The sequence below is a fragment of the Bos javanicus genome, chromosome 22 (genome assembly GCF_032452875.1).
Source record: "Bos javanicus breed banteng chromosome 22, ARS-OSU_banteng_1.0, whole genome shotgun sequence".
NCBI classification, from domain to species: Eukaryota; Metazoa; Chordata; class Mammalia; order Artiodactyla; family Bovidae; genus Bos; species Bos javanicus.
The window spans coordinates 57,675,279-57,700,884 of NC_083889.1; the positions used below are offsets into that span (position 1 = coordinate 57,675,279).

The following is a 25,606-nucleotide window of genomic DNA, read 5'->3' on the forward strand; positions in this document are numbered from 1 at the left end:
AGTCACTGGATTATATGGTAATCCCATGTTTAATTTTTGAGGAACTGCCGTACTGTTTTCCACAGTAAACCTGGCTGTACCATTTTACATTCCTACCAACAGTGCACAAGGGTTCCAATATCTCTACATTTTCATCAGCACTTGTTTTCTGGTTTTTGACAGTAATCATCCTACTGGGGGTGAGGTAGTATCTCATTGTAGTTTTGATATCCATTCTCCCCATAGTTAGTGATGTTGAGCCTCTTTTAATATGTCTGTGGGCCACCTATACCTTCTTTTGAGAAATGTCTATTCAAGTCCTTTGCCCATTTTTGAATCAGGTTTTTTTGTTCTTAAGTTTTAGAAGCTCTCTATATATTCTGGATATTACTCCCTCATCAGACATGATTTGCAATTATTCCCTGCCATTCTGTGGACTCTCTTCTTGTCGATAGTGTCTTCTGATGCACAAAATTTAAAAAATGCATGAAATGCAGTATGTCTATGTTTCTCTTTCTTGGCCAATGCCTCTGGTGACATATCCAAAGGAATGAGTCATTGGATCATAGATTGGATTATGGATTCACTGAATCATGAATCACTGTGAAATCCAATGTCATAATGTTTTTGTCTCATTTTCTTCTAAGTGTTTTACTGTTTTAGGTCTTACATTTAAGTCCTTGATCCATTTTGAGTTAATTTTTATATATGGTGTTAGGTAAGGGTCCAATTTCATTCTCTTGCATGTGGATATCCAGTTTTCCCATCATCATTTGTTGAAAAGACTCTTTTCCCCATTGAATGGTCTTGGAACCCTGTCAAAAATCATTTGCTCATATATGTTAACATTTATTTCTGGGTTCTCTACTCCTTTTCACCGGTTAATACGTTTGTCACGGTGACAATATTGCACTATTTTGATGAGTGCAGCTTTGCAGTAAGTTTTGCAATTTTGTGAGTCCTCCAGTTTTACTGTCCTTTTTAAAATATTGATTTGCTTTTACTTATTTGTGTGGCTGTACTGGGTCTCAGCTGTGGCCTGCAGGATCTTCGGTCTCTGTTGCAGCATGCACCATCTTCCAGTTGCAACATGTGGGATCCACTTCCCTGATGAGGGACTGAACTCAGGTCCCTGCACTGGGAGGACAGAGTCTTGGCCACTGGAGCACTAGGGAAGTCAGTCCCGTCGCTATTTTCCAAGGTTTTTTTGATACCCGGCGGTCTCTTGAGATTTCTTATAACTTTAGGATGAGTTTTTCTATTTCTTCAAAAAAACATCTTTAGGGGACGTCCTTAGTGGTCCACTGGTTAAGAATCTGTGTGCCAACGCAGGGAACATGGGTTCTATCCCTGGTCAAGAAAGATTACATGTGTCATGGAGCAACTAAGCCCATGTGTCACAACTGCTGAGCCTGCATTCTGGAGCGGTGAGCTGACACTGCTGAGCCTGCGCGCCCGGGAGCCGCGGCAGCAAGAGAGGCCACTGCAACGAGAAGTCAGCGCACTGCGACGAGAGGGGCCTCCACTCGCTACAACCAGAGAGTCTATCAGCAGCGAAGACCCAGTGCAGCCGAAATCAATCCATTAATTTAAAAAAATCTTTGGCATTTTGATAGTGATTATATCGAGCCTTAGACTACTTGGGGAAGTACGGACATTTTAACAATGTCAAATCTTCCAATTCATGAACATGGAATGTGTTTCCATTTATGTCTTCTTTAATTTCCTTAACCAATGGTTTATAGTTTTCATTGCACAAGTTTTTCACCTCTTTTGTTAATTCCTAAGTGTTTGACTCTTCTTGTTACTATTGTAAATGGGACTGTTTTCATAATTTCAATCGTTTACTGTTCATGTATAGAAATAAAGCCGACTTTTGTGTTGACTTTGTAGCCCGCTACTTTGCTAAATTCATTTATTAGTTCTAACAGCTTCCTTTGTGTAGAATATTTAGGGTTTTCTCCATATAAGAAAAGCTATGACAAACCTAGACAGCGTATTTTAAAAGAGACATTACTCTGCCAACAAAAGTCCATCTAGTCAAAGCTATGGTTTTTCCAGTCATCATGTCTGGATGTGAGAGTTGGACCATAAACCAGGCTGAGAACTGGAGAATTGATGCTTTTGAACTGTGGTGTTGGAGAAGACTCTTGAGAGCCCCTTGGACTGCAAGGAGATCCAACCAGTCTATCCTAAAGGAAATCAATCCTGAATATTCATTGGAAGGACTGATACTGACGGTGAAATTCAAATACTTTGGCCACCTGATGTGAAGAGCCGATTCATTAGAAAAGAACCTGATGTTGGGAAAGACAGAAAGCAGGAGGATGACAGAGGATGAGATGGTTGGATGGCATCATGGACTCAATGGAGATGAGTTTGAGCAAGCTCTGGGAGACGGTGAAGGACAGGGACGTCTGGCACACTGCAGTCCATGGGGTCGCAAAGAGCTGGAGATGACTGAGCGACTGAACAACAACCATATAAGATCATATCATCTGCAAACAGGTAATTTTAAGTCTTTCTTTTCAATCTGAATGCCTTTTATTTTTCTTGCTTAACTGCTCTGGCTAGGACTTCTTGTGATATGTTGAATAGAGGTGAAAGCAGACATCCTTGTTTCATATCTGAACGGAGTGGAAAAGCGTGCATCTTCTACCACTGAATGCGATGTCCACTGTGCAGTTTTCATGTATGACTTGTATTAAGTGGAAGGAGTTTCCTTCTATTTCTAGTCTGTTGAGTGCTTTTTTTTATCATAAGAAGAAGTTAAGTTTTGTCAAATGCTTTTTCTGCATCAACTGAGAAGATCATGTGGATTTTTATCCCTTCATTCTGTTAAATGTGATATATTACAATGATTGAGTTTTATCTGTTAAATCATGCTTGCCTTCCAGGAATAAATCCTGCTTGGTATCATGTTATATAATCCTTTTAATATGCTGCCAAATTCTGTTTGCTAATATTTTGCTAAGGATTTTGACATCAATGTTCATCAGGTATACTGGTTTCTTGTAATTTTCTTATAGTGTCTTTGGCTCTGATATCAGGGCAATACTGGCCTCATGGAATGAGTTGGGAAGCGTCCCTCTTCAATTTGGGGGAAAAATTTTAGAATGATTGGCATTAGTTCTTCCTTGAATGTTTCGTAGAATTCACTGCTGAAATTTTACACTTTCCCATGTGTTACCTTTATGGATCTTTCTTTCTCCCTGAGTTTGTGGCTCTGTCTAGTGTCCTTTCATTTCACTCCCTTGAAGGCTCTGTTCATTTTTCTTCAATCTTTTTCTTTCTGTTCTTCAAACTCAGTAATTTCCATTGTCCTGTCTTTGAGTTCACGGATTTTCTTCTGTATGCTGAAATCTGTAGTGGCAATATTTTATGCTTATTTCATTTAAGTGTTAGGTGGCATGAGGATATGATGATGTAAAACTGGAGGGGATCATCTGTGGCTGAATTTCCAGAAACATCTATTCAGATCCTACATGCTTCTGAGCCTCTGCTGCCCACTCAGCTGGAGCCATATGCTCCCCTTTGATATATGCAGAATCATCTTCACTTTGGTCTCAAAAACAAAATGAGACTTCAGGCAAGGGGCACTGCTTAGGCTCCACCTGAGCCATGGAAGCTTCAGAATGGAGTCTTCCTCACTGTTAGCCAAGACTTGAGGTTTCTGGTTGGTGCCTGGGTAGCATCTCTGGTACCTGCCACCTTCAGTGGTTCGCAGTCCTTCCCTGACTCCTCCAGCCACCAGACCAGAGGGCCAGCTACCTGCTGCTAACCTGCTAGAACACCTTCTGGCCTGAGCACTCATTTCTGGCTCGCCCCTGGTTGGTTTGGATCCCAAAGTATGACAACCAGGAACAACTGTTGACAGACTTCTCAGAGTTCTCTGCCTGAAAAGCTGGGCTGTGCTCCAGAAACAGCTGTTGTCCACTCAGAGAGTAGGTGCAACTCCCTTTCTCGTCTGTGTGACCCTAGAATGGCAAAGAGAGCCAGCTGGCAAGGTGTGACAGCATGAGTGCGCAGGGCAGGTAGCAGAGGCTCCAGACCCAAAATGACTTAAAAGCACAATGACTCTACAATATGTTCTTTAAAAAAAATTTTTTTTTAATTTGGCTGTGAGATCTTTTCAGTTAGTTCAGTTCAGTCGTTCAGTCATGTCTGACTCTTTGTGACCCCATGGACTGCAGCATGCCAGGCTTCCCTGTCCATCACCAATGCCTGAAGCCTGCTAAAACTCATGTCCACTGAGTCAGTGATGCCATCCAACCATCTCATCCTCTGTCGTCCCCGTCTCCTCCTGCCTTCAGTCTTTCCCAGCATCAGTATTTTTTTTAGTGAGTCAGTTCTTCACATCAGGTAACCAAAGAATTGGAGCTTCAGCATCAGTCCTTCCAATGAATATTCAGGACGATTTCCTTTAGAATTAACTGGTTTGATCTCCTTGCAGTCCAAGGGACTCTCAAGAGTCTTCCCCAACACCACAGTCTAAAAGCATCAATTTTTCAGTGCTCAGCTTTCTTTACAGTTCGACTCTCACATCCACACATGACAACTGGAAAAACCATAATTTGACTAGATGGATCTTTGTTGGCAAAGTAATGTCTCTGCTTTTTAATATGTTGTCTATGTTGGTCATAGCTTTTCTTCCAAAGAGCAAGTGACTTTTAATTTCATGGCTGCAGTCGCCATCTACAGTGATTTTGGAGCCCAAGAAAATAAAGTCTCTCATTGTTTCCATTGTTTCCCCATCTATTTGCCATGAAGTGATGGGACCAGATGCCATGATCTTGGTTTTCTGAATGTTGACTTTAAAGCCAGCTTTTCCACTCTCCTCTTTCACTTTCATCAAGAGGCTCCTCAGTTCCTCTTTGCTTTCTGCCATAAGGGTGGTATAATCTGCGTATCAGAAGTTATTAATATTTATCCTGGCAATCTTGATTCCAGCTTGTGCTTCATCCAGCCCATCATTTCCCACAAAATGATGGGCTACTTATATGTACTCTACATATAAGTTAAACAAGCAAGGTGACAATATACAACCTTGACGTACTCTTTTCCCAAATTGGAACCAGTCCGTTGTTCCATGTCCGGTTCTAACTGTTGCTTCTTGACCTGCACAGAGATTTCTCAGGAGGCAGGGAAGGTGGTCTGGTATTCCCATCCCTTTAAGAATTTTCCACAGTTTGTTGTGATCCACACAGTCAAAGGCTTTGGTATAGTCAATGAAGCAGAAGTAGGTGTTTTTCTGGTATTCTCTTGCTTTTTTATGATCCAATGGATGTCGGCAATTTGATCTCTGGTTCCTCTCCCTTTTCTAAATCCAGTTTGAACATCTGGAAGTTCTTGGTTTACATACTGTTGAAGCCTCGTTTGGAGGATTTTGAGCATTACTTTGCTAGCATATGAGATGAGTGCAATTATGCAGTAGTCCGAACATTCTTTGGCATTGCTCTTCTTTGGGATTGGAATGAAAATTGACCTTTTCCAGTCCTGTGGCCATTGCTGAGTTTTCCAAATTTGCTGGCATATTGAGTGCAGCACTTTCATAGCATCATCTTTTAAGACTTAAAATAGCTCAACTGGAATTCCATCACCTCCACTAGCTTTGTTCGTAGTGATGCTTCCTAAGGCCCACCTGACTTCGTATTCCAGGATGTCTGGCTCTAGGTGAGTGATTACACCATCATGGTTATCTGGGTCGTTAAGATCTTTTTTGCAGAGTGCTTCCGTGTATTCTTGCCACCTTTTCTTAATTATCTTCTGCTTTTGTTAGGTCCATACCATTTCTGTCCTTTATTGTGCCCATCTTTGTATGAAATATTCCCTTGGTATCTCTAATTTTCTTGAAGAGATCTCGAGTCTTTCCCATTCTATTGTTTTCCTCTATTTCTTTGCACTGATCACTGACGAAGGCTTTCTTATATCTCCTTGCTATTCTTTGGAACTCTGCATTCAGATGGGTATAGCTTTCCTTTTCTCTTTTGCCTTTCACTTCTCTTCTTTTCTCAGCTATTTGTAAGTTCCCCTCAGACAATCATTTTGCCTTTTTGCATTTCTTTTTCTAGGGGATGGTCTTGATCACTGTCTCTTGTACAACATCACGAACCTCTGTCCAAATAGTTCTTCAGGCACTCTGTCTATGAGATCTAATCTCTTGAATCTATTTGTCACTTCCACTGTATAATCGTAAGGGATTTGATTTAGGTCATATCGAATGGCCTAGTGGTTTTCCCTACTTTCTTCAATAAGGAGTTCACGATCTGAGCCATAGTCAGTTCCCAGTCTTATTTTTGCTGACTGTATAGAGCTTCTCCATCTTCAGCTGCAAAGAATATAATCAATCTGATTTCAGTATTGACCATCTGGTGATGTCCATGTGTAGAGTCATCTCTTGTGTTGTTGGAAGAGGGTGTTTGCTATGACCAGTGCGTTCTCTTGGCAAAACACTGTTAGCCTTTGCCCTGCTTCATTTGGTACTCTAAGGCCAAACTTGCCTGTTACTCCAGGTATCCCTTGACTTCCTACTTTTGCATTACAGTCCCCTATGATGAAAAGGCCATCTTTTTTTGCTGTTAGTTCTAGAAGGTCTTGTAGGTCTTCATAGAACTGTTCAACTTCAGCTTCTTTGGCATTAGTAGGATCTTTTCCTTGCGGCATATGAACGCTTATTTGCAGAGTGTGGGATCTAGTTCCCTGACTAGGGATTGAACCCAGGCCTCCAGCACTGGGAGCATGGAGTCTTAGCTATGGGACCACCAGCAATATGTTCCTTAAGATAGAGCACTTTAGAGTGAACATGGGTATAATTAATAGTTATGTCAGGACAACAGAATAAAATGGGACTTAAGTGGATAAACTAGGACACCTGGTTACTTATAAACTATTAGGGAAGGTTAACCACCAATCCTAGCACTCATGTGAGAATAATTTCTGAACGACATCAGGAACCTATAACAAATGCAGCATTGTTGAACATACATCCTAGCGATAGTGATGCAATATCATAGGGTGATCACATCTTCAGGTGGCAGAGGAAAACAGCCACACCGACAAAGAGATCAACAGACATATGGAACTTCTGTTTTGAAATAACCTTACAAAAGGCATCACCCTTGAACTGAAGTCATTAGGGAGAAAAATCATGAATTCAGTAAGGGTCCTGAGGAGACTCTGTTTCCCCTCAAAATAACTGCACTGATGTAAGGCCAGCTCAGGAGGAGATAGGATAAACCAGGAGAATATAAAGTGGGACACTGGAAGTGATGCTCAGAGCGGGAGAAAATGCATCAACGTGGGTAAAGGAACAGGGGAAACAAGAAGCTGAGGATGTCAGCTCCAGCAAGGAAGGTGTTCTTCGTCTTAGAATCCACACGTGCAGCCCTGGCATTCAGAAGAGTGGCTGACAACTAGCAATTGTTCAACAAACATCTGTTCACTGACGGTAAAAGTGAGAGGATTAGCTTGATATGAAGGGTGAGGCCTGGAGGAAGGCAAAACTCATGACCATCCGAGGTAGGCTCAGGAATACAACCCAAGCTTCTCAACTTCCAGCCTGACCCCCAGGGTCTGCGGGAATCACTAGACAGTCTTTGAGCTTCCCAACCTTCCATGCGTCCTCTGTGAACACAGTTCCTCCCCTACCCCACCACTCTGCCATCACAGCCCGGGGGCCCCTGGAAGATCCAAAGGGAGAGGAGTTCCTTCTCTGCCCTCTCCAGCCCCAACTCATCCCTCCTCTAAGCTCTGATTACATGGTCAGTGCTACACTCTATGGTCTCACCTGCCACCAGTTCTTTCTTTTAAGCTCTTCCTTCTGCTCTGTCTTCTGCAATAGAATAGCAGCAGCCTCTATGTCTGTTTTCTGCCCACATAAACTGGCCCAGTTGGGAACTCACGCTAACGTCTGGTATCCAAATACCTCTGTTCGTGTATCGGTTCCCCTACCTTCTGAGTGAGTACACAAGTCTCTAGGCAGAGATGGTGAGTATGGGATAACGTAGTAGGTGGAAGATGTGGGTTTGGTAGGGGTGCTGCCCCAGGTAAGAGGAACTGCATTAACACAAGTGGAGGGCTTGTAAACATTCAAACAATGAGACTCCAGGGTGGAGGGACTGGGTTGAGATATGTCACCTTGTGTGGCACACAATCTGTTAACAGCTGCTGGGTCTCCAGCCAGGGCAGCTACCTATCCTTCCTATCAGAAAACCAAACCATCTCATCAGCCCCACAGGATATCTTCTATCCACCTCCCACCCCACCCCCACCACCAAAGATATGGGGGTGGGGATCACGGTTACCTGTTTTCTTCTTGAATTCCCTTCCGGTTGAGAGGGAAAAGCTCAGACAGCCAGTAGAGGCCTCGTAGACAAGCTGATAAGGTGAGTTCACGCCCATGGCTGGGATATTCGTAAAGGAATCTGGAGTGGAACAGAAAGGGATGCTGATTACAGTTTTTTAATTTTTTTAACCAAGAGTACAATAATGAACTTTCTGTCCTAGTCATATGGTAGGCCAGATATTCTGAAGTGCCCTGTTGTTACAAAACCACCAAATTCTGGAAGAAAAAGATTTTTATTGCTGGAGAAGGCTCAGAGTGATTAAGAGAAATCTTTAAAAGTCTCCTCTACAGTGTCCCCTCTGCCTAGCCCCCAATATCTCTCAAGAATGAAATGACATCAGAGCAGAAAAGAGAAGGCAGGCACAAAAGGTGACGTTACTCTAAGGATAAATGCAGATACAACTGCTACACTAGGTCAAGGGACTAAACACGGGGCTAGCTAGAAGAGAATTTAGAGTTATCTCTTCCCCTCCTCCAAGCCGCAGAAACCAGATGCTTCTGCAACGAGATCAGTGTCCTGCGGAATCACACTGTCACGTACGAAACCACCTGATAGTAGGCCACTTAAGAATTAAAATCTAGCACCCCTTTACTTGTGGAAAATCTTGGTCACTCTTCCACAAACTTCATCAAATCATTTGCTTATTCTTCCCCCAAATACAGTCATTTCACATGCTGGGCATGAAATTGTTGGGAAATGTCAAGCAATTCATCACAGCTCATTCAAATTCATAAAGAAAATGGCAAACATGACCTTCTAAATAGACAAAACCTGTCCCCAGAGACTGCACATTGAATGATACAAACCAAAGACAATCACCTTCACTGGTAACCCAAAGCCGGAAATTAGGACCACATGAAAAGAACTGAGAAAGATGGAATAAAACCAGTCAGTCATACTGGTGCAGAGAAAATTCACCAAGAAAGCAGTATTTAACAAGAACTATATACATCCTGAGACCTTCTGCCCAGAAATCCTCTCTCCTGGGAGAGTAATCTTAATACTTAATCCAACACAACAGTGATAAGAACCAATATGCATGAAGTTGCATATTACAATGCATATTATAGCAAGAAACCTGGAAACCTAAGCATTCGGTTAATCATGGAACATGAGCATCAGAACTCTACACTCACTTAGAATGACAACTGTAAAGGTATAGGCATGTTGGAATACACTGTGTCTGTTAAGTAAAGGAAACTGAAAAATAAAAAAATTATAGTATCCTTCGAAAAATATGTATACATACACAAATACACACAGAGAGAAGAACCACAAAGGGAACTGCAAAAGTAAAAAATAGCTATTACACAAAAGTGGCAAGACTATGTTTTCTTTTTGCTGTTTTATTTCATAATATGGCCATCAACTAAAAATCAAGGAGCAGTCCAGTTTTCTTTCCTGACATGTCAGGACTAGACAGGAGAAAAGACAGGAAGTAATTTTATTACTAAGGAAATGCTGCCTTAGCAATGGGTATACTCTAGTTACAGCATTCGAGGAATGCCACTCCAGACTCAGTTACATATTGGGTCTACCTCAGCCATCAGAGGGAACAGAAAAGCAGAACTCATCCAAAACAAATCACTAGGCACTGGAATCTTCTTCTTAAAGCCCTCCTAGGATGAATGCTTTCCCAAAGCAAACAGACTGCTCCCTCATTTATATTTTGCCATTCAGATTTTCTTTTCAAACTCTAGGTTTATTTGAAGGAGCATCAGGAATAGACGTGCCAACAAGTAAGAGAGATTTCCTAGGGGAGCGTGATGCAGGAGAGGCTTGCTCAGCGCTCCTCTGATGCAGACAGACAGACATCACCAACAGACTCTCTGCAAAGTCTCCTCCACCAGGTTAACCACAAGTCATGAGGGAAGCCACTGCATCACAGGTGAAAGCCTGTGGCCCTGAAAGATGCTTCAACACCCTACGAGGTGGAGAGCTAAAGGGACGACTGCTTCATTCTCAGGGTCAGGGAACACAACGTTCAGGAAGGAGAGCACAGCTCACAGGTTTGAGGGTGGGTGGCTGGGCCAGGCTACCCATTCCTCTCCGAAGGACTCGCCTACCCACATGACAGACCGCCAGGCGGCTGTCTCCCAAACAAAGTAGAGCGCCAATGGAGTGGAGCTCCAAGCCCCATGTGGAGTGCAGGGTGCAGAACTCCATGTCTGCTGGCAACCTTCTGCATAAACAGAGGGCCCGTTGTTATCAGAGCAGAGCTGACCCTGAACACAAGGGGCAGAGTGCATTCTCTTAAAACAGAAAGAAACCCGTGTGTGTGCACACTCAGTTGTGCTGACTCTTTGTGGCCCCATGAACTGCAGCCTGCCAGGCTCCTCTGTCCATGGAATTTCCCAGGCAAGAACATTGGAGTGGGTTTTCATTTCCTCCTCCAGGGAATCTTCCCCACCCAGGCATCAAACCCACATCTCTTGTGTCTCTTGCAGTGGCAGGTAGATTCTTTACCACTGTGCCTCCTGGGAAGCTACTTCATGGTAAACCATTGGGTATGCTTGATCGGGACTTTACCTTAGGAAAGGAAACCAAAGTTTATCAAAATAACCTTCTCTAGCTCATATTTACAGTAAGTCCACTGATATTGTAAGCACACGCCTAATTCTTATAAGAAATAAAAACTGTCCGTTTTTTCAGATGGTGTGATTTTTTTTTCTGAATGGTTTTATGACAGCAACAAAACATGAGTCCCTTCACACCTGCCTTTAGCAAAAAGGTCCAAATTTGTTTGTATTGTTAACCCTTTGATACCCAAGTCATCCTTTCTGCATGGAGCGGTCGCCCTGGTCAACTCTCCTGCCCTTGGCAACAACTAGTTTTGCTTTTCCACATCACTTGCTGGGGGCTTCACATGGACACCCAGCAGCTCTCTAACATCATTCTCAGGGAGTTCATGAAACCCCACAGCCCCCCAAGCCCTGCAGTTTTACTGTGTAATGTATTTGCCCTGTGCCCTGTGTGTTCACGTCAGATGTTTAGCCTCTGACCATCGAGGGGAGCCTGACAAACAGTCAGCGGACAGGGAGAGACACTGGAAAGGGGATGGGTTTGATAGGTTAGGCAAATGGCTATGGGTTATAAATTTATTATGCTTCCCCATCAAGGTTCCTAACAGCGAAGACTTTCGGGCATTTGAAATGAATACCTCTATATCCACCAAGCTTAAGAGATACAACAGTACAGATGTGACTGAACTACTGTCTTTTAAATCATAGCTGTATGCCTTCCCACTGGCAGAGATCACGTGCTCTAGCTCTGTGTCTATTATTTCAGGCCCTCTGATTATTCCCATTCACTTTGTATAATGTACTCAAAAGCAGTATGCTATAATTTTATTTTACACTTTATTTAAATGGCATTATACCAAATGTCAGAGAAGGCAATGGCACCCCACTCCAGTACTCTTGCCTGGAAAATCCCATGGACGGAGGAGCCTGGTGGGCTGAAGTCCATGGGGTCGATAAGAGTTAGACACGACTGAGCGACTTCACTTTCACTTTTCACTTTCATGCCTTGGAGAAGGAGATGGCAACCCACTCCAGTGTTCTTGCCTGGAGAATCCCAGGGATGGAGGAGCCTGGTGGGCTGCCGTCTATGGGGTCGCACAGAATTGGACATAACTGAAGCGACTTAGCAGCAGCAGCAGCAGCAGCATACCAAATGTATCTTCTATAACTTTTTTTTTTGCTTAACACCATTTTTTGTTTATCTGTGTTGATGTGTGTGCTTCAGTGCTTGATTAATTTCCACTTCTCATTATGTCCCATCATCTAAAGACTGTAATTTTTCTCTTGTTGATGAACATTTAGGTTGCTTCCATTTTTTTTTTTCCATCCCAAACAATTCTGCAATAGACATTGTGATATGACTTCTTATAACATGTGTGTGTGTTTCTCTAGGGCAGTGCAATTCTCAAGTGTGGCCTGGTATGAATCCACACCAGGTCATGACCAGGTGAATACAGGAACATTTAGAAGTCTATGTACCAACCTGATGTTCCTGTGACAATATCATGTTTGGAAATGGGGTGATCCACAAGGGACTGGAAATTTTACAAAGTGGTCCTTCACCACAGAGCGTGTAAGAAGCAGGGCTCTAGGGAACGCCTCAGCAGAGAAACTGCTGGGCGGTAAGATGCTAGAGCACCTCCCCCCTCGCAGACACCACCACCCTGCTCTCCACGGGAACTGCACCAACACGCACACTCACCTGCAGCATGTGAGAATCCCCGCTGCTTCGCATCCACCTCAAGTCTTGGAAACGTCAAACACTTAAGCTGGGGACTTGGCCTTTCCACTGCACTCTTGTTGGTATTGTCTGACCTTTCACCTAAGAGCTGAAACTCAGGTACCCACCTTTCCCCGTCTGTCCGGCACTGCCAGAATTTCTCCCAATGGTGCCAATCAGGAAGTCAAAAGCCATCTCTTTGGCATTGAGGTGCAGAAGCTGGCTGGCCTCCACGAAGCGCTTTGTAATGTCCAAGGGGTTGGCACCTACTAAGAAAGTCATCAAAGGCAACTACTCACTCTTCTCCAGTGTGGGGAAAGTGCTTCTAGAAAGTGCTTCCCTAAGTGGCCCTGGAAGTAAGGGGGAGTGAAGATCCATTCCCAGGGTGAGGAGGTGTGAGGGGGCTCCCAATGAGAGGGCCTTGAGCTCTGAAGGTCTCCAGGTGGCCCCTAGCTCTCTGCCCTCTCCCCTTCTCTCTCCCCACCCACAGGCCTGGAGACTGATGCTTTTGTTGCGGTTGTTCAGTTGCTAAGTTGTGTCTGACTCTTTGCCGCTCCATGGACTGCAGCATGCCAGGCTTCCCCGTCCTTCGCTGTTTCCCGGAGTTTGCTCAAACTCATGTCCATTGAGTTGGTGATGCTATCTAAGCTGATGTCACTGGTATTAAAAATAATAGAACCTAGAAGGCTTCATCAGTGATGAGTTCCCAGGTCCCCGATAGTGGGATGAGAGACCCTTATCGTGGACAGACCCCGGTTCTCAAGACTCTCCTGGTTCTGGCTACCAACCAGCCCTCCCAATTCGCCCCCTCCTCCTGGGTGCTGCCTCTGTCTACCACTGCATCATTTCCACAAACTGGGCCCTTCAATACCTCAGACCTCACACTATGCTCACCGTCAACCTCTCAACCTGGGCTTGGTAAATCTGGAGGGATGGAAGGACAATGTGGGGAATGGAGCGGGGGGGGATGGATGATTCCTGGGGGTGGTCTCAGGAAGTAGTTGAGTTGCAAAGCAGACCCTTGGCTGCCATTTCTCCACAGCACATCCTTGTAGACCTGGGTATGGTGGACACACACAGCTGCCCAGGCCAGACCCTCTGGGCCCAGAAAAATGAGCCACGCTTCACAAAGCCAGCCTTGGCCAACTTACCAGACACAGACTCCAGCATGGCCTTCATCTTCAGGCTGAGAAGCTCGGTCAGCAGGTGGATGGACTGCCGCTGGAACCTGTGCAGGATCTCCTGGCTGGACTGCCTGCGGCGGCCGTGGGTGGGAGAGTGCGTGAATTTGGCCAGCCCGGTGGCAGCGGGCAGCATCGGCAGTGGGAGCGCTGGTGGGGGCGGCTTCTTCTGGACAGGGGTCTGCACGGGGGCTGATTCCATAAGCACCACGGGCGGGGCGCCAATGCTGATCTCCAGGCCCAAGATGTCAGAGGGGGTAGGGATCATGGGGTCGGTGATCAGCTCCTCCCAGGTGAACTCAAAGATGTTTCTGATGCCCTTGGGTACAGAAACGCCTGCGTTCCGGCAGCTGATGAGCAGCCTGGAGATGTGGGCCAGCAGCTTGGGGGCAGTGGCGGTGTACTGCAGGTACAGTTCTCGGTTACTCTTGATCTCGTTCATGGCACTTGAGCACGCATGCTGCTAGGTGATGCTGTCCATTCTAGACAAGAGGGACCTTCGGCTGTAAGCAGCTAGACAGCCTGAGGGCTGAATGAGAGCCTACGTTCTCGCCTAAGGTCAGGTCTCGGGACAGACGGATGTGCTGAAATGGCCCTTACAGGTCATCGAGCCGGTGCATCCTATGTGGGAGGGTAGACGTATCACCGGTCACTCTCCCTGGCAAAGGGATGCCACCCCACCCTGCTTCCCTTCCCGGGGACGCATCAGAGACCAACTTAGTGAGTCACGAGGGGAAGGGCCTGGGGAGAAGCAAATTCCCCACGTGGACCCTGGGCTAGAGGAAGGGAAAGGAAGGGGAAGGGAAAAGGTTCCGGGGCACCTCTAGGAGTCAGAGATCTGAGGATGGAAGTTCTTCTTTTGGTCTCTCAATAAAAACCTGCAAAAATAAAAAATGTTTCATTGGTCCCCGCTGGGGGAAGGTGACGTGGAAACTCCCAGCTGCGAAGCGAGGATGGGCCTGGATTCAACCTGTACCTCCAAGGGCAGAGGGGAGAGAGCGAGGAGGATGAGCTTTTTAATCCTACTGAAGCCTTCTCATCATCAGTTCTGCCACCATGCCTCCCAACATGCACTCCCCACCGCGTCCACGCCCTCATCTCCTGCCAGACAGATGCACCCTTCCACTCCTCGCTCTGTGTCCTCTGGAGCCAGCCTGAGGTTGCCGTTCCAGAACCACACCCCTGGTGCAAGCCCTCAGTGTTCACAGTACGCCGCCCTGGTTTGATAAGGCTATTATCACTCCCGTTTCACCAATGGAGGAACTGGAGGCTTATGGAGACAGAGCTCTCGGTCGGGAGTTGTCTGTCTGCAGACTCTTGGCATAGAGACCTTTCCAAACATGACTCCCCCACAGCCTTCCAGCTGCCTACCCATCCGTCAGCAAGAAAATCTCCAAGGAACAAGGGTGCCATAGAGCAAACCCTTCTGACATTCTGCTGGTCTGCAGATAAAGTGGCTTTCTACATCTATTTGCTGACCCTCTGGCAGCTCCATTCCTCAGCTTCGGAGACTCAGAAAAATAGGTTCGTTTTTGAACTGATAAGTCTACAAAACAAAGAGACCACTCAGAATTGTGGTCATCTGGGCAACCAGCCAGAGGGATCTGACCCTAGCAGGCAGGGCAGATCTGTTTTAAAGCCAGGACTCAAAGGAAGAGAAGATGAATACAATCTGTGAAATGTTCACTGGTTTGAGGAACCTCATCCCACCCCCTACCAGTTCCTTTCTTGTGACATTAATTTGGAAGACATGCCTTACAAACAGATAAACTCTGGCTTTTAAAAGTTTTATTGAGATACAATTCACATACCATACAATTCACTCTTTTTAAAGTGCACAATGGTTTTTAGTATAGGCGCAGTTGTGCAACAATCACCACTAATTTTAGAACATTTTCATCACCCCCAAAAGAAACCCATTAGCACTCACGCCATTCATTTCTCCTCCCCCCAGGCAACCACTAATGTGCTGCCTGTGTCTACATATCTGCCTGTTCCGGACATTTCACATGGATGGAATCATACACTATGCGGTCTTTTGTTAACTTGCTCCTTTCATTTACAATCACGTTTCTGAGGTTGATCCATGTTATGGAAGTGTCAGTCCTTCAACTCATGTACCTCATTATATGGAGAGACGACAATTTGTTGATCCATTCAGTGTTTGACGACACTTTCGTTGTTCCCACTTCTGGCTGTTACGAACGCTGCTCCTGTGAACACTCAGGTACAAATTATTGTGCAGATGGAGACTTTCACTCTCTTGGGTTGGGAGCCAGGAATGGAACTGCTGGGTCATATGGTAACTCAATGTTTAACATTTTCAGGAACTATCAGGCTGCTTTCCAAAGTGGCTGCACCATTCTACAGTTCTTTTTGCAAAACCGGTATTGTATGAGGGTTTCAATTTCTCCATGTCCTTGTCAACACTTGTTATTATATTGTTTTGATTCCACCAACATCCTAGAGGGTATGAAGTGCTATCTTATTGTGGTTTTCATTTGTACATCCCTAGACAGCAGACTGGTTCCAAATAGGAAAAGGAGGACATCAAGGCTGTATATTGTCACCCTGCTTATTTAACTTATATGCAGAGTACATCATGAGAAACACTGGGCTGGAGGAAGCCCAAGCTGGAATCAAGATTGCCGGGAGAAATATCAATAACCTCAGATATGCACATGACACCACCCTTATGGCAGAAAGTGAAGAGGAACTAAAAAGCCTCTTGATGAAAGTGAGAAAGAGTGAAAAAGTTGGCTTAAAGCTCAACATTTAGAAAACTAAGATCATGGCATCTGGTCCCATCACTTCATGGGAAATAGATGGGAAACAGTGCAGTGTCAGACTTTATTTTTTGGGGCTCCAAAATCATTGCAGATGGTGACTGCAGCCATAAAATTAAAAGACACTTACTCCTTGGAAGGAAAGTTATGACCAACCTAGATAGCATATTGAAAAGCAAAGACATTACTTTGGCAACAAAGGTCCATCTAGTCAAGGCTATAGTTTTTCCAGTGGTCATGTATGGATGTGAGAGTTGGACTGTGAAGAAGGCTGAGCGCCGAAGAATTGATGCTTTTGAACTGTGGTGTTGGAGAAGACTCTTGAGAGTCCCTTGGACTGCAAGGAGATCCAACCAGTCCATTCTAAAGGAGATCAGCCCTGGGATTTCTTTGGAAGGAATGATGCTAAAGCTGAAACTCCAGTACTTTGGCCACCTCATGCGAAGAGTTGACTCACTGGAAAAGACTCTGATGCTGGGAGGGATTGGGGGCAGGAGGAGAAGGGGATGACAGAGGATGAGATGGCTGGATGGCATCACCGACTCGATGGATGTGAGTCTGAGTGAACTCCGGGAGTTGGTGATGGACAGGGAGGCCTGGCGTGCTGCAGTTCATGGGGTCGCAAAGAGTCGGACACAACTGAGCGACTGAACTGAACTGTAGTGACTAATAATGCTGAGCATCTTTTTGTGTGTTTATTGGCCACTTCTGTATCTTCTTTGGGGAAAAGCCTTTTCAGATTGAAAAACTTTTTTTTTTTTAAGAAATGTCATTTTAAATTAAACGCACAGATAACTTCCATTTGTTACCATATATTTCTGTCTTCAGAATTCAGCTGGAGGGGACCACATGACTCCACTCTGGCCTGTGAAAGGCATGTGGAGCTGCCGGGTAGGACTCCTGCTGACATCATGGCGCCCCCACACCAGCGCTTAACCACCTGCCTCCAAACCTGTCTCACAATGAACCCCTGATCTCTTTAAGCCCCTTTACTCAGATCTCTATTCCTGCAGCCAAATGTGACTCCTGCCAGCCAGCCAGCTGTGCGGGAACAGCATCACTCCCTCCTTCCCACATATCTTATTTTCACTATCACTTGTTCATTTTTCCATCACTGAGACATGCGCCTTGCCCTCAACATGCATCAGGCACAACAGACTTGCAAAATCTGTATCATCAGGGTCACAGAGCCAAAAAAAAAAAAAAAAGACAAAGGCCATGAAAACCCAAAGACAAAAGTCTAAAGGAAGCTGCACTGAAGGTTGTCATAGAAGACGAGCAAGAAGCCACCAGGCAGGTAGGGAAGAGAAGGCATTCTTGGTAAAGAAGAGTAGGTACAAAGAACAGAGACATTTAAAGCATGGAGGGTTCAGGGAACCACAAAACACCTCAGGATGGTTGGGGCTTGGGTCTCTTCGGGGATGCAGCAGACAAAGCTGAAAAAATATCTAGAATCAGATCTTGAAGGGCCTTATATGCCATGCCAAAGAATTTGCATGTTATGTCATCATCCTTAGGACAAGTACTCAGATATGTTGTCTTTGACTGCTAGCTGCATCCCATGTGGTCTCTGCAAACCATGGCAGGCACCATGTCTTCCTCCCCTTTTACAGTCTCCATGATTCTCAGTAAGACACCAAGTGAGCTGCCACACGACAGAAGGTGAAAAACGTTTATGGCATCAAAGTCCAACGGACAGCCTAAGAGACCCACATAGACAGCTGTACACAAAGCTGCAATGACTGACTCCCACAAAGAAATGAAAAAAGCATGGAAGAAGTTTATAACAGATACGAAAAAAGACCATCTTCATTCCAGCATCTTCGAAGTTTTGCTGCCCGTCTCCTCTGTCCCAGGCCAGGGGGAGTACAGAGATGAGGGGCACACACATGGCAAATCAGAATGCTCTCTGCCAGGTAGAAGGGAACCCGGAAAAGGCAGTGTCACCAGGTAGCTAACAGCTCGGTCCCGATGACCTCAAACCTAAACCTGTGGACTCTAGACCCTGCTTCCCAAGACAACGAGGATTAAATGAGGTCGCATGTGTTAAGGGTTGGCACAATGTCCAGCAAAGTGCTCAGTGAATGTTAAGTAGAAAAAGACGATTATTTGAAGCGGTTGAAGGCTGTATGATGGAAATGACAGAAACTGGTCCACAAGTTGAAGCTGACTAGTGAGCAAGGACAGGAAGAGCACTCCAAGTGATGGGAACAGCCCTGGTCCAGGCTGGAGGCTCTAATAACCTGGCAAGTTTGGGGAACCACATGTAACTCAAGGATGCCACAGCTTATCAGCAGGGTTGGGGGTGGGCAGCAGCCTGCTGAGAGGAGCTGGTATAAACTGCTGAACGTGGACTTCATCGTGCATGCGATGGGAAACCACGGAAGGACTGCAAGCAGAAGTGGCATCTGTACAGAGGGCACTCCCCCCAGGGGGGCCGGCAGTGTGCTGGGGAGGAATGGGACACGTTAACTGCAGTGGGATCGGCCAAGGAGGAGAGCTGTACCCACTGCACCCCGACTTCTGCATGAAAAAGCAACTCCCAGCCCCTGCACCTCAAAGAGTACCCCAGAAGGCACAGACCCAGCAAACTCCAAGGGGTATACCATGGAGCAGCAGAACAAGGATGAAAAGTGGGAAAGTCCTGAACAGGCTCTGAGGAAACCAAGGGCACCCGACCAAGAAGGAAGCTGAGGGGGAAGTTCAGGCATGGATACGAAAAGAGAGAAAAGGGCTTATTTCCCTCTTGTTAATACATTTTGGCGTAGAAGTTGTATCCAGCTGTATATTTAAAGTCAAAACTAAACTCAGCCCCTTCAGGTGACCTGGTCCCGGCTTTCTTTGCTCTTTTGTCTAGTTTCTGCCTCTCTTTAGTTTTAACCAGAACACTTTTGATAAGGATGGTGAGCAGTCCAGATGTAACCATGTGACCACCATCAGTGAGTAAATGCAGCTTCAGGCTGGGACAGGCAAGAGGAAAGAGGCACAAGTGGAAACAGGAACATTAACAGACACTGTCCTCTCCATTCAATATATAAAGAACATTCTGGTCAGATGTATGAACTCTCTAGCAGCTGAGAGGAAGAGGGGCTGAGCTATGGAGAGAAGTGGATGTGAGAGGAAGCAGAGTGGGGCCACATGCATATGCTCAAGCTTAACCACCTGGAGCCCAGCAAGGTTTACTTGTGAGACTAGAACCTTGCACCACTTGTCATCAAATGGAGTTCACTTGAAACTCCATCCCCCACCAGTGGTATCTACTGGGGCACCAAAGGGCCCTTGAAGATGAGTCTCCCAGAAAGACTCATCCAGAGACATAAAAATGATCTACGCTTTGACCCCGTGATTTCAATTGTGAAATGCCCAAAACAACAGTTTTAAAAGGAGGGACGGCAGCTGTATACGTGTAGTTAAGCCAAACAAAAAGATGCCTATAGCCACTTCATTCCTCACAGCGAAATACTGCAGACAGCCAACAACTGAGGAAGCGTTTAATGACAACATGGGTCCATTTGAACCATTAGCCAGCAAAAAATAACTGAGTTCAGTTCTGAGAAATAATGTTAAAAACACACATATGTGGATGGTAGGCCTACATGATAACACATCCCATAAAGACATATGCTGATCATAATGGGAAGCAGAGACACAAAGTCTTTCTGTCTGAAGATAAAGATGACACTTCAGGAAAGAAAACATTAAACAAGGGTCCTGTGAAGATGGCAGCATGTTCTCAGATGGGCTTGTGACCTAGGAGACCCGGGGGGAACAGGGCCCACTTGTGTGTTTCCTGGTTTCCATATTGACCCTGAACAACTGGGACTGTCTGTGAGAGAAGAATGGTGTGGGGAGTGAGGGGTCAGGAGCTAGGCCCGTGTTCAAGCTCAGGGAATATGACTGGATAGAAACAGAACACGTCATACCCCAGAAAAAAAGAGTTACAATCAAGCAAAACCACCACTGAGCAGGTGAGCTTAGGATTGGAGACAGCGTGGCAGTTAGAAATGTAGTGGGGAAGATGCTGTTGAAACGGACGGTAGAAAAAAATATTTGTGGACACTCCTTTCACTGGAGAGATGGATACTTACTGGGCACAGTTACACAAACACCGGAGATCTACTGAGAAACAGTAACAGAAGATCAACACCAGGTCTGGGTGACAGGTTTTCACTAAACAGCCTGCTTCATCTGACTGTCCTGGTTTCCCGGTCTTCCTAGACAAGAAGCTACACCACCCCATCGTTCTCCCCACTCTGCCCACACACTTGCTCTGTGTGTGTTAAGCTAACGTCCAGTCCCACAGCAGCAAACACCTCAGCACCAACCAGCCAGCAGGGCAGGTGCCGGGACCAGGGGAGTTCCGTTCCCTCTCAAGGTTTTCAGCAGGTTAACCGAGTCACTGGTCACCACTTACCTCAGCCATGTAGTTTCTTACAGGAACTGCTTGACATATAACTGACTTAGTTCAATTTACTGGCTGAAAAGAAATTAAACACATATGGTGTGGCTGCTCTGTGTTGTATTAACTGTAAAGACCAGTACCCTCGCCCATTCCAGATTCTAAATTCTACTGCCTCATCTGTATGTCACAACAAGGTCAGCTGAGAGCCATCTCCCAGGCTGCACTATGGCTTTAAGAGGAAATAAATTATCCCACAAGTCTTTGGCAAATGCACAGCTAAACATAGCAGGAATCTCATGTATATGGATTTAAAGTTTCTCCTTTGGGACTTTTGCAAGCAAACAAAAGGATTTATTTAGCCAATTCAAACGAACTGTATTAAAACACACAAAGGCCTGGAGAAAAGATTACAATGAAAACAAATAATTCAAAGCAATTTCTAATCCAAGACATTTAGCTTAGCTCCACAACGCCATGAACGAGGTGTGGTCATGCTTTCCGACCGGAGATTTCAGTATTGGTGGCTCCCAAGTCAAACACAGCCAAAGGAGTAGCGTGAGTGCTTAATGAACGGCTGGGAGATCTGTTTGCCGATCACTTAGTTACTAACAGATTTATATATAGTTAAACGACAAAACATGTAAAAACAGATCAGAGTTGTGCTGTGCATTCACTAGCACTAGACATGTGTCTTTCGAGCATGTGAAGTGTGGTATAGTATGACCAAGGAACTATATTTTAAGTTTATGAAATTTAAAGCTTGATAACCAATTTTGTTACTGGCCAACTCTTAAATGTTTTTAAGTGTGTTTGGACCAACTTAGGTACGTGAATCTTTTTCAAAAGTATATTTTGTGAAATCCAAATAGAGATTAAGTATTCCTGATAAAAACTGAGCATCTGAATCAAGATGTGCTAGACGTGGACACACAATGGGTTTTGAAGACTTGGTGTGAAAAGAAACGGAAAACGTCCCATTGAACTTTCTGTATATTGATGGAATGATGAAATATTTTGGATATTCTGGGTTCAATCGAGTTGACTCTTTGAACCACCTGGGTTTGACCTGGGAGGGCCTACGTGTGTGGACCATTCACTACCACCAGAGCACCACATGCTCCACAGCTGGCTGAACGTACGGGTATGAACTGCACGTACAGAGGGCGGACTGTGGAACTCGAGCGGCTACAGACTCTGGTGGATCCCCCCGCAGACACAGAGGGATGGTTTTATACCACAGAAAGAATTCGCTTTTTAAATGTGGCTCCTAGAAACCAAACTGACACACAGGGCTTACACCTCATTTCTACTGGGCAATGCTGCTTCAGAGCATGGGTCTGCCGTCTAAGAATTCCAGTGCCATCTGCTGGACACACTCCTGTTTAACAGGCCCAAGAGAACCAGTAAAACTGAATTGTGTTAAGGCTCAAGGACTCTGGGTCTGAAATGGAACGGGATGTCAAAAACTAGGCACAAGACACTCAACTAGTTTGAATGCTGTGAAAGGGGAATTCGAACGAGGCTTATACGTTTTTAAATCCTAGAGAAAATCCAACTTACAGTTATTAGCTGACAGTGACCATGAGCCAATGTGCACGGACTGGTCTGCTTTCCACCGTGGGTGCCCTGGGTAAGGACAAGAGGTTATTTGGGTGCCCTTCCCACGACCACTGTCTCCCATAAAAGTGAAACTGTCACCTGCTCAGTCATCTCTTTGTGACCCCATGGACTGTACCCCGCCAGGCTCCTCTGTCCATGGAATTCCCCAGGCAAGAGTACTGCAGTGGGTTACCATGCCCTCCTCCAGGGGATCTTCCTGACCCAGGGATCAAACCCACGTCTCCTGCATTGCAGGCGGACTCTTTCCTGTCAGAGCCACCAGGGAAGCCCGCTGCCTCCCGTACTGTGGGCTTCCTGCTGCCCGACCTGTCTTGCCACCCTTCTCTACAGCCTGCCTCTCCAGGCCCTCTGCTCTCCCTATGTGCACCACCTTCCGCACCTCCCTCTGCCTCATACACGCTCTTCCCAGCTCCCTCATATTTGCCTAGAATTTACCTTCTTCTGTTTTCTTCTATTTTCCCTTATGACCCTAGGATACCTAACAATTCTGTTTTTCCTTTTAGTACTCCAATTTCTGTCTCCTCTCCATTTGTCCTACAAGCTGTTTCAGCTGGTTTTACAGAAATGCTGAAGTCTTTGGTCCGCCTTGAAGTGGTTTTGTACATGGCGTGAGTTAAGTGTCCAAGTCCATTCTTTTGCAAGTGGAGAGTCAACTGTCTCAGAATCATGTTGAGATCTATTCTTTCCCTACTGGATGGTCTTGGCACCACTGTCAAAAATCAAGTGACCACAGATGCATGGGGTTTATTTCTGGACTCTCAATCCTGTCTCATTGTTTATTAATACATCAGAACCACAGTTTCAATCCTGGTAGCTTTGTAGTAAGTCTTGAAATAAAGAAGTAAGTCCCCCAACTTTGTCCTTCTTTGAAATTGTTTTAGATATTCTGGGTCTCTTGTAATTCCATACAAATTTTAGGATGAGTTTGACAATTTCCGCAAAAAAGAAAGCTTGGTCAGTTGGTTTTCATGAATTGTTTTTGCTAGATATATTTGCCTGACAAAATGACCTTTTGTAGGTCTTGCAACTCTGCCCTTGATCTGGACTTCGGAGGTTAAGTTTGTAAGAACTTGGGACTTTAATACTGCTCAGTACTGGGGTAAACAGAGAGCAGAGGATGCTGGAGAAAGCAGGAGTCTGGAACACCACCTACACCATCCGCCACTGGGATACCGCATGACGAGTCACCGACCCTGTGCTCCAGCTTGCACTCATTGTAATGAGAACGGGGCCTTCGCAGCAATACTGCCGTGCTGTGGAGCGGAGGCCACGGGCTCCTGCGGGCCCTTGGAAGATCTGCCCCAGTGCTTCTTACAGGACTCACTGGCGAGGGAGGAAGCTGTAACAGCCCGGTGGGCCTGGTGGCCAACTTCTACTACTTGTCTGCAGCTGTGAAGAGGACACTGGGAGAGCACACAGATGTACCCAGGCACAGGAGGTCCTTCTGGAGCACTGCTAACCCACCTGTTGTTAGCAAAGACAAAGGGATCTAGCAGGCCCTCACTCCAGCCCAAGTCCATCCTACTCAGGCTGGGATGAGTCGGCTCTCAAGTGAGGTGAGGGCCTAGATCCGCAGCACCAGAAGAGCAGGCGGAGCTGAAAAACTGACTCTGATGGCTAAGATGCATCTCGCTCACTGACGAGGCCCAGCAGCCTCCATGTGTGCCCGTCACTCAATAAACGCTTACTGAATGCCTACTCTGCAAGTGACATGAACATCTACTTTTCTGGACTACAAAGTCCTCCCTGGTCTTCCTGATCATTTCAAATGATACCCTAAATTCTCCACCAGTGTCAGGGTCCTCCTGGAGACCAGATCACTTCGTCCCCCAATGTCCCCTTCTGTGCTACCATTTGGCAGGCTGAAATTCTTCCTAACAGATGCTCCATCAACTGACTTGGAAGCTGAATGCTTGGAACAAAGACATCTGCCAGCCAGCACTGGCAAAAGGAAAGAAATGGAGCCTTTAAATTTGAGTAAGTCATCGGAGTGGGCATGAGAGACAGGATTACAGATTCCTTGGGATTACAGATTCCTCAGTATCAAATATTATAGAATATGTCTACTCTATCTCAGCTCACATGTAAATCCAGATGAACTGGTGTCTCCATACCGATTAGAATGAAATGAACAGCTAAGTGGCCAGAGTTCCCACAGTACCATTCACTTTCTTCCCTGCTCTCAAATCCAGCCTGAAGTCTGGGTCTTCAGGGAAAGGACAAGAAAAGAAAGTTCCAATTCAGTCCCTAAAGTTATTTTCTCCACTGTGGGAGAGGAAGGCACCATTAACAGTACAGACCCAAGTTATAGTGTTTTTAACTTCATGTTACTTGTTTATAATATGATATCATATCATCCAGAGTTTCAAAAGTGACCGTCGGCGCTTGTGGCGGGCTGCTGGGGGCAGGAGCAGATGATGTCTGTGACGCGCAGGGGTCATGGCTCTGGTCAGAGTGCTGCCCTGGGTCCCTCTGTGCAGGGGCAGGTCGGCTCCATGCCTGGCTGCTCAGAGACTCAGTTCTCTTTTGGTCCACAAAGTAATACGATGGTGGCGCAAACTCAGGGTCTCTCTCAGCCCGGAGATCTGACTGCCTCTTCGACCAGTACCCAAAGGAAAAGTCTAGTAAAAATAAAGTGTTATTAGAACTGATTATTGAGTCATTTGAATGTTTTTAGTTCTTAATTATCATATGTATTTCTTAAAAGCCACCTTAAATTCTCTGGAGAACTAAACTACAAGGTACACGCAATGCCTACAAAAGCACATGGAAGGAAGCAGGCTAAGAAACAGAGAGTGAACAGTCCCACACAGAGAAAAGCTCAAGGAAGGGTCTGTGGAGAAAGCAGCTTGGCAGGTTCTGGAGACAATGCCAAAAAAGCACTAAAACAGAAATAACTAAGTGTTTAAATCATTTGCTTGACACGTTATAGGTACTTCATAGCAAAACACAAGTTTTGTCCTCTACTGAGTTTTAGAAGACACAAAAGGCACCGTGCAGAGCTATCTGTCTCTAACCGCGGCACAAACCAAAGCCACGCACCATCCGCAT

At 45.5% G+C, this 25,606-nt stretch overlaps 2 protein-coding genes across 5 annotated transcripts in view; both read right to left on the minus strand.

The window, feature by feature from the left end:
* C22H3orf20 (chromosome 22 C3orf20 homolog) overlaps window positions 1–21,036 on the minus strand; it is a 59,230-nt gene extending 38,194 nt beyond the window's left edge. Inside the window, exons 1-5 of one of the 4 annotated variants that reach the window (XM_061397230.1) lie at window positions 20,948–21,035; window positions 14,569–14,625; window positions 13,718–14,368; window positions 12,695–12,832; window positions 8,283–8,402 (exon numbers count right to left, since the gene is read on the minus strand). In XM_061397230.1, coding sequence (XP_061253214.1) covers window positions 8,283–8,402; window positions 12,695–12,832; window positions 13,718–14,189 — 730 coding nt within the window. In that variant the 5' untranslated portion in view covers window positions 14,190–14,368; window positions 14,569–14,625; window positions 20,948–21,035. Of the gene's footprint in view, window positions 1–8,282; window positions 8,403–12,694; window positions 12,836–13,717; window positions 14,369–14,568; window positions 14,626–20,947 lie in introns of all 4 variants that reach the window. The other 3 variants (XM_061397227.1, XM_061397228.1, XM_061397229.1) reach the window with 3 other exon arrangements.
* Window positions 15,521–25,606, minus strand: part of CCDC174 (coiled-coil domain containing 174) — a 30,507-nt gene continuing 20,421 nt past the window's right edge. The window contains exons 11-12 of the mRNA XM_061397231.1: window positions 20,948–25,176; window positions 15,521–17,398 (exon numbers count right to left, since the gene is read on the minus strand). Coding sequence (XP_061253215.1) covers window positions 24,878–25,176 — 299 coding nt within the window. The 3' untranslated portion in view covers window positions 15,521–17,398; window positions 20,948–24,877. The remainder of the gene's footprint in view (window positions 17,399–20,947; window positions 25,177–25,606) is intronic.